General features: G+C 47.0%; 1 protein-coding gene across 1 annotated transcript; it reads left to right on the top strand.

Annotated features, from left to right (window-relative positions):
- Nucleotides 1-242: 242 nt before the first annotated feature.
- On the top strand, nucleotides 243-5,876 carry LOC124108576 (uncharacterized). Its single transcript, XM_046467033.2, is given in 1 exon segment — nucleotides 243-5,876. A coding segment is annotated over 1 exon segment (3,990 nt). The 5' UTR covers nucleotides 243-1,886.
- The last annotated feature ends 3,392 nt before the right edge of the window (nucleotides 5,877-9,268 follow it).

Here is a 9,268-nt window from a genome sequence, read left to right as displayed (position 1 = left end):
TTGTGAACTTAATTATCTCAGAGTACTTTATGATAGTAAAAGACCATTGTACTAGCAGTATTTCTATCCCTGCTGTGTGTCCTATCTTTCCTTTTTGCTTATGTTTAACTGACACCCATGAACTATATCTTAGATGATTGTAATTTTGAATAGAGAATGATACATATACATACTATGAAAGACATTTATGTTACTTGGATTCCTGGTTTAGTTTTAAATAGTTTTTGTGAAGTAAGTGTAGGACCTCAAGACCCAGGCCCAGCATTAGATGACCAAACCCCTAGGCCTCAAAGCTGCAAGACACATCCTCACCCAACCCCCATGTCAAAACCCCTCCAGCAGCATGTAGCACCTCAGGTGTTGCACAATGTTACCACAAGATGTTCCATGTAGATAACCCTAACGGGCCCCCTATCACAAGATGTTCCTTTTAGACAGTCCTACCGGTTAAACTTGAGAACTAGGTTTAAAAACAGGAACTGAAAGGACAGAATGCAATTTTATGGTTTTTCTGAGAACAAAAAGTTGAAAAACAAGTTTACCCCCCTAGGTGACTCAACTGCTGAATTCAGAGGGACCAATAGGAAGGCTGTTGCTGTGCTAAGCTAAGACCTAACCCACCTGTTCCCTATAAAAGATCTATACCCCAAAGCCCGGTGTGCCAGCTCATCGAAGCTCCGGCTGAGGTTTTGCTGTGCACCCGCAGGCGCCTGTGTGAGAATAAACGCCTCCTGCTTTTTGCAGCCAGTGTCTCGTGTGGTTCATTCCGGGTTTGGGATCTGTGGATATTTCATTGTGGAGGTTCCACCGAGATCCAAGATCCCGGTTCCGGTTCCGATCCCGGTCCCTATCCGGAGGACACCCGACATCACTGGGAGGTAAGCTGGCCAGCTCAAACTGACTGTCTTGTTGTCCTGTTGGTTATCTGTTCTTTGTTCCGCGCAGCGTCTGTAAGACTATATGATCCTAGGCATAGTCATTTAGTATTCTGAGTATTCTGAGGCAGTTCTGTCATTTAGTATTCTGAGGCAGCTTGAGAAGGAGTTGACGAACTCGGACTTCTCCCCTGCCACCCTGGGAGACGTCCCAGGGATCAGAAGGGTCCATTTCTTTGGGGCCCCCGGTGTTTCCAAGGGTTACACCATTTTTGTAGGCGACAAAGAAGTACAAACTTCTCCCAGGCCATCTGATTTGTTCGGTTTCCACCGAAGCCGCGCAGCGATCTCACTGTTTGGTTTCTTTTTTGTGTCATTGTGTCTGTCTCTCTATTTCCTCTCTGAAAGTAACATGGGACAATCACTAACAACCCCTTTGAGCCTAACTCTAGATCATTGGCAAGACGTTCAAGATCGGGCAGACAACCTGTCCGTGGCAGTCAAAAAAAAAAAATGGAAAACTCTCTGTACTTCAGAATGGCCAACATTCAACACCAGCTGGCCAGCAGAAGGGACTTTTAATACTGATCTTATTTTCCAGGTGAAAACCCGAATCTTCACCCATGGTCCTCATGGACACCCTGACTAGATACCCTACATTGTTACCTGGGAGGACTTAGCCTCCAACCCCCCCCTTAGGTTGCTCCTTTCTCTCCACCCAAACCCCCTCTCCGTCCTCCCCTTGAACCCTCTGCTCCCCTCATTCCACTTCCCCCTCCCCAAACCTCTCATCTTTACCCTGTTCTTAACAAATCTGAGACCTCAGTTAAAACAGGGACAACACCAAAGAAGGTTCTACCGCCGGAGGACTCAACTCTAATTGACTTGCTGACTGATGAGCCTCCTCCCTATCAGCCCCAGCCCTTACAAGCCCCTGAACCTGATCAAGCATCCTCCGAGGACGAGAACCAAGAAGGCCCAGTCGCCAATGCTCCCCCGGATCCTTCTCCCATGGTGGGACGGCTCCGGGGACGCCGGGATCACACCGCCTCAGGAGACACCTCCAGAGTTCTCCCCCTGCGACAGACGGGAGGCCCCAATGGCCAATATCAGTATTGGCCTTTTTCTGCCTCTGACCTCTATAACTGGAAAACCCATAACCCTTCCTTTTCTAAAGACCCTACAGCTCTAACCTCTTTGATTGAGTCTATCCTAGTAACTCATCAGCCAACATGGGATGACTGCCAGCAGCTCCTGCAAATTCTCCTCACTTCAGAGGAGAAACAAAAAGTTCTTTTGGAAGCTCGCAAAAATGTGCCAGGGGACGATGGGCGTCCCACCCAACTCCCAAATTTGATTAATGAAGCTTTTCCTTTAACCCGGCCAAACTGGGACCATGCGACTGAAGCAGGTAGGGACCACCTACGTCTCTATCGCCAGTTACTCATAGCGGGTCTCCATGCAGCAGGGCGACGACCCACTAATTTGGCTCAGGTAAGACAGACTACCCAAGGGGCAACAGAAACCCCAACAGCATTTCTAGAAAGATTGAAAGAGGCATATCGGAGGTTTACTCCTTTTGATCCTGATAGCGAGGACCAAAAAGGAAATGTATCTATGGCTTTCATTTGGCAGTCCGCCCCAGATATCAGGTCTAAATTGCAGAGACTAGATAACTTGCAAGATTTTTCTCTGGCAGACTTACTGAAGGAAGCCGAAAAGATATATAACAAAAGAGAAACTCCAGAAGAACGAGAGGACAGGATCAGAAAGATGCAGGAAGAACGAGAACTTAAGCTTAGAGAGGAATCAGACAAAAAAGAAAGGGAAAGAGAACAAAGGCGTAACAGGGAACTAAGTAAAATATTGGCCACCGTAGTTCAGGCAGGACATCAGGGAAACAAAGTAAACAGGGACAGGGAGCAAAGCAGACCCCGTGTAGACCGAGATCAATGTGCCTACTGCAAGGAAAAAGGACACTGGGTAAAAGACTGCCCAAAGAGACCCCCCAACCCCAGGAGAGATACCAACCGGGCTCCCCGACTGCTAACATTAGATGAGGATTAGAGGAGTCAGGGCCAGGAGCTCCCCCCTGAGCCCCGGGTAACTCTACAAGTAGGGGAGCAACCTGTGACCTTCCTAGTGGATACCGGAGCCCAACACTCAGTGCTGACACAGACACCAGGACCCATGAGCCACAAAACGACGTGGGTCCAAGGTGCCACTGGGAGTAAACCCTACCGGTGGACCACCACGAGAGAAGTACACCTTGCCACAGGTAAGGTTTCTCATTCGTTCCTACACGTGCCTGACTGTCCGTATCCACTGTTGGGAAGAGACTTATTGGCTAAATTGAGAGCCCAAATTTATTTTAAAGATGGGGGCGTCTCCATTACGGGGCCAAACCAGACTCCATTACATATATTGACTTTCAAATTGGAAGACGAATATAAACTTTTTGACAAGCCCTCGGTACCTATGAAAGACATGGACTATTGGCTTAGTTCCTACCCGGAGGCCTGGGCTGAAACCGGAGGAATGGGATTGGCAAAACAACGGCCCCCAATAGTCATTCATCTGAAGGCCGCTGCTACTCCCATTAATATCAAACAATATCCTATGTCAAGAGAGGCCTATCAGGGCATCAAGCCGCACATCAAACGCCTCCTAGACCAAGGCATCCTAACACCTTGCCAATCGCCCTGGAACACCCCACTACTACCAGTTAAAAAGCCAGGGACTAATGATTACAGACCAGTCCAAGACTTAAGGGAAGTTAACAAGAGGGTATGCGATATCCACCCCACAGTGCCAAATCCTTACAATCTCCTTAGCACTTTGCCTCCTACTCATACTTGGTATACTGTTCTGGATCTGAAAGATGCTTTTTTCTGCCTAAGACTGTCTCCCCAAAGTCAGGCTCTCTTCGCATTTGAATGGAAAGATCCAGAAGGGGGAATCTCTGGACAGCTGACCTGGACGAGACTACCACAAGGATTTAAAAACAGCCCAACACTCTTCGATGAGGCTTTGCATCAGGATTTGGCAGACTTCCGTGTAAGGCACCCTTCCCTAATCATGCTCCAATATGTAGATGACATCTTGCTGGCTGCGACCTCCGAGGAAGATTGCCAGGCAGGTACGGAGAAATTATTGCAAACTTTGGGGCTACTAGGGTATAGGGCGTCAGCAAAGAAGGCCCAAATCTGTCAGACAAAAGTTACCTATCTGGGATATGAACTCCATGATGGTCAACGATGGTTGACAACTGCCAAAAAAGAGACTATCTCAAGTATACCAACCCCCCAGAGTCCCAAGCAACTGCGGGAATTCCTGGGGACCGCAGGTTTCTGTAGACTCTGGATTCCTGGGTTTGCTGAGATAGCAGCCCCCTTGTATCTACTAACTAAGCAAGGTAACTCCTTTGCTTGGACTAAGGAACATCAATTGGCATTTGATAACATCAAATTGGCTCTTCTGTCAGCCCCTGCTTTGGGCTTACCGGACATTACCAAGCCCTTTGATCTGTTTATAGATAAAAAACGGGGATATGCAAAAGGGGTTTTAACCCAAAAACTAGGGCCCTGGAGGCGACCTATAGCCTACCTGTCAAAGAAATTAGATCCAGTGGCAGCAGGATGGCCACCATGCCTCCGGATGATTGCAGCTGTGGCTCTGCTGATTAAGGATGCCACTAAACTGACTTTGGGACAGCCATTAACCCTGTTAACCCCTCATGCCATCGAAACTGTGATTCGCCAGCCGCCTGATCGCTGGATGTCAAATGCCCGACTCACCCATTACCAGTCTTTGTTATTGGACACCGACCGAATTCAGTTTGGTCCCATGGTGACGCTGAATCCAGCGACCCTCCTGCCGCTCCCAGGAAAAGCCGATCCTCACAACTGTCAGCAGATTCTTGCAGAGACACAGGGAACCCGGCCGGACCTCACCGACCAACCGATGAAGGATGTGGAGCTGGTCTGGTACACAGATGGAAGCAGTTATCTGCTCAATGGAGAACGACGAGCAGGAGCAGCCGTCACCACCGAATCTGAGGTAATATGGGCGAGTGCACTTCCGGGCGGAACATCAGCTCAGCGGGCAGAACTGATAGCGCTGACTCAAGCGTTAAAGTTGGCAGAGGGGAAGAAACTAAACGTGTACACTGACAGTAGATATGCCTTTGCTACTGCTCACATACACGGAGAAATTTACAGACGCCGGGGTCTACTAAGCTCAGAAGGAAAAGAGATCAAAAATAAGGCTGAAATATTAGCCTTACTTAAAGCTTTATTCTTGCCTAAAAAGTTAAGTATCATGCATTGCCCCGGTCATCAAAAAGGTAATACTCCAGAGGCCAAAGGGAACAGATTAGCAGATGAAACGGCCAAGAAAGCAGCCCTAGGGCCACAGCTTTTGATAGTGACTCTATTGCCCCAACGAGCAGACCCACCACATGATGACCATGAAGAACACTGGGTCTATAAAGATAAAGATTTAGATGCCATACAAAAACTGGGGGCCACTTATGACCCCGGGAAAAATGTCTGGAAATATCAAGGAAAGACTATCATGCCCCTCAAAAATTCAAAACAATTAGTAAAGTCCCTACACAGACTAACACACCTTGGGGCTAAAAAGATGAAGGAGCTCTTAGAGCGTGGGGAAGGTACTTTATATCTTCCAAACAGGGATCAACTTCTGCGCCAAGAAGCAGAAAACTGTCAAGCATGTGCCCAGGTAAATGCTGGTAAGATCAAAATTGGAACAGGGATCCGGGTGAAAGGCCATAAGCCCGGAACCCATTGGGAAATAGACTTCACTGAAATTAAACCTGGTATGTATGGCTACAAATATCTTCTGGTTTTTGTTGACACTTTCTCTGGATGGACCGAGGCATTCCCAACTCGGCATGAGACTGCTAAGGTGGTTGCAAAGAAATTACTGGAAAAAAATCTTTCCCAGGTATGGAGTACCCAGGACCATTGGGTCAGATAACAGGCCTGCCTTTGTCTCCCAGGTAAGTCAGATGGTGGCCAATACATTGGGGATTAATTGGAAATTACATTGTGCTTATAGACCCCAAAGTTCAGGACAGGTAAAAAGGATAAATAGAACCATCAAGGAGACTCTAACTAAATTAACGCTTGAAACTGGCACTAGAGACTGGGTACAACTCCTACCTTTAGCTTTATACCGGGCCCGAAACACCCCAGGCCCACAGGGGCTAACCCCATTTGAGATTTTGTACGGTGCACCACCACCTGCTGTTAACTTTTATGAAACTGAAACTTATGCCTCCCTCACCCCATCTATGCAGACTCATTTGCGTGCCTTGCAGTTGGTCCAGAACGAGGTTTGGAAGCCTCTAGCCGCAGCATACAAGGAGGAACTCAAAACCCCCTCGCTGCCACATCCCTTCAAAGTCGGAGACACCGTCTGGGTACGCAGGCACCAGAGCAAGAACCTCGAACCGTGGTGGAAAGGACCTTACACCATCCTGCTGACCACTCCCACTACAATCAAAGTGGACGGCATCACCGCTTGGATCCACGCTTCCCACGTGAAAGCTGCACATCCGCAGGAGCCCACAGACGCCTCTCTGGATCCAGAATGGAAACTGCAACGCACCCAAAACCCGCTAAAGATAAGACTTACACGTTGTTAATCACTCTTGCTCTCTACGCTACTCCCCTCGTCCTAGGTAGTAATCCCCATACCCCCATGAAGTTGACTTGGCAGGTGTATTCCGAAACCGAAAAAATAATTTGGTCTATTACAGCAGCCCACATCCCTGGCACATGGTGGCCTATTTTGACCCCAGACTTTTGTCAACTAGCTGCTGAATCAGACTCTTGGGATATTCCCGGCAACTCACATGACCTCAGTACTTATTGTTCTACCCCCATAACGAGATGCAGACTGGGTCAACATGACTTTTACGTTTGTCCCAAAGAAGGGAGAAACCGAACCCAAGCACGTAGATGTGAAAATTATGAAACATACTTTTGCTCCTCCTGGGGCTGTGAAACTACAGGGGATGCTCACTGGAAACCTTCTTCTGATAAGGAATTCATAACAATACTCAAAAACTTCACTCCCCATGGTACACGCCCCTCTGATTGCTATCCCCCCCCTACATCTTACTACCAAGGGGACAAATCATTGCCCTTACGGATACAGTTTACAGAAAAAGGAAAAGAACAGCTAGATCCCTGGCTCACTGGGAGAACATGGGGCCTTAGATGGTTTATAAAAAGAGATGATCTCGGTGTAATTCTCAGAATCAAATTATCTCTAACCCCAATTTTGATGAGCCCAATAGGACCTAATCCTGTTCTCGGGGACCAAAGAGCTCCCTCAGTTCCCAGACAATCAAAAAGTCAGCCCAAAGTACCTCCCAGTGAGCCACCCATGTCTCAAATTGTAACCATAGACTGTCAAACCTCTAGTTACTCCCCCGAACCCACACTCCCTGAAACCGAAAACCGATTGTTAGATTTGATTCAAGGAGCCTTTTATGCCCTCAATGCCACCAACCCAGACCGCACCCGGGAATGTTGGCTCTCTCTCACCTTCGGCCCACCCTACTATGAAGGAATAGCAATAATGTCTGACTGGAACAGTAACATAAACCCTGATCCTAAATGTATGTCCCTGCCCGGCTATAAACTCACCATCACTAAAGTTTCAGGACAAGGGATCTGTGTAGGAAATATACCCCTGTCACATCAACCTCTCTGTAACACCACCCTCCTGACAAATGGCTCACAAAATAACTATTTGTGGGGTCCCCCCGGAACTTATTGGGCCTGCAACATTGGACTGACCCCCTGTATTTCCACGGCAATCCTCAATGCCTCCACTGATTTTTGTGTGTTAGTCCGAATCTACCCACGACTATTCTATTATTCCTCAGAGAAATTTGAAGGATATTTCATGGGCAGGATTCGATACACCCAAGAGCCTATCAGCCTTACCCTGGCAGTCTTGTTAGGAGCAGGAGTATTGGCAGGGATTGGGACTGGGGCTGCAGCTCTGGTTGAGGGCCCCCGACAGCTAGGGATTCTAGAAGCTGCAATCCAACAAGACCTAAGAGCAATAGAAACCTCTGTAACTGCTTTAGAAAAATCCCTAACCTCCTTATCAGAAGTTGTCTTGCAGAATAGACGAGGTCTGGACCTATTATTCTTGAAGGAGGGAGGACTTTGTACAGCCTTAAAAGAAAACTGTTACTTTTACACCGATCACACAGGGGTAGTAAGGGAGTCTATGACAAAGCTTAGAGAAAGACTAGATGCAAGGGAAAGGTCTCTGCAAAGCTCCCAAAGTTGGTTTGAAAGCTGGTTTAATAACTCCCCTTGGTTAACTACTATATTATCTACTGTAGCCGGTCCCTTAATTGTATTGCTGCTGATCTTAACATTTGGGCCCTGCATATTTAACAAATTAATGCAATTTATAAAAGAAAGATTGTCTGTAATTCAAACTATGGTACTCGCGCAGCAATATCAAGTACTCCCACAGCACCCTGAACCATCAGCTGAGCAAATACCGGACTCTGAGCAGGTAGATCAATGGATATAAGATTATATCCCGGATAAAGAAAAAGGGGGGAATGTAGGACCTCAAGATCCAGGCCCAGCATTAGATGACCAAACCCCTAGGCCTCAAAGCTGCAAGACACATCCTCACCCAACCCCCATGTCAAAACCCCTCCAGCAGCATGTAGCACCTCAGGTGTTGCACAATGTTACCACAAGATGTTCCATGTAGATAACCCTAACGGGCCCCCTATCACAAGATGTTCCTTTTAGACAGTCCTACCGGTTAAACTTGAGAACTAGGTTTAAAAACAGGAACTGAAAGGACAGAATGCAATTTTATGGTTTTTCTGAGAACAAAAAGTTGAAAAACAAGTTTACCCCCCTAGGTGACTCAACTGCTGAATTCAGAGGGACCAATAGGAAGGCTGTTGCTGTGCTAAGCTAAGACCTAACCCACCTGTTCCCTATAAAAGATCTATACCCCAAAGCCCGGTGTGCCAGCTCATCGAAGCTCCGGCTGAGGTTTTGCTGTGCACCCGCAGGCGCGTGTGTGAGAATAAACGCCTCCTGCTTTTTGCAGCCAGTGTCTCGTGTGGTTCATTCCGGATTTGGGATCTGTGGATATTTCATAAGTATCATTATTACGTTAATAGAAATCTATATAAACATATTACAGTTTTGTAAAAATGCCAGCCTTTTATTTTTTTATTAATTTTTTTAAAATTTAACATAAATGTCTTTCATATTCAAGCAGATTATGAACTCCCATTTTTTCTCCGTATACAGATTGCAGAATCACATCGGTTACACATCCACTTTTTTACATACTGCCATACTAGTGTC

Source organism: Marmota monax, unplaced genomic scaffold (genome assembly GCF_021218885.2).
Source record: "Marmota monax isolate L192 unplaced genomic scaffold, Marmota_monax_Labrador192_F-V1.1 WCK01_AAM20220418_F8-fsc00934, whole genome shotgun sequence".
Classification (NCBI taxonomy): domain Eukaryota; kingdom Metazoa; phylum Chordata; class Mammalia; order Rodentia; family Sciuridae; genus Marmota; species Marmota monax.
Note: the sequence above shows the minus strand (reverse complement) of the source record. Positions and strands in the feature narration are given on the sequence as shown.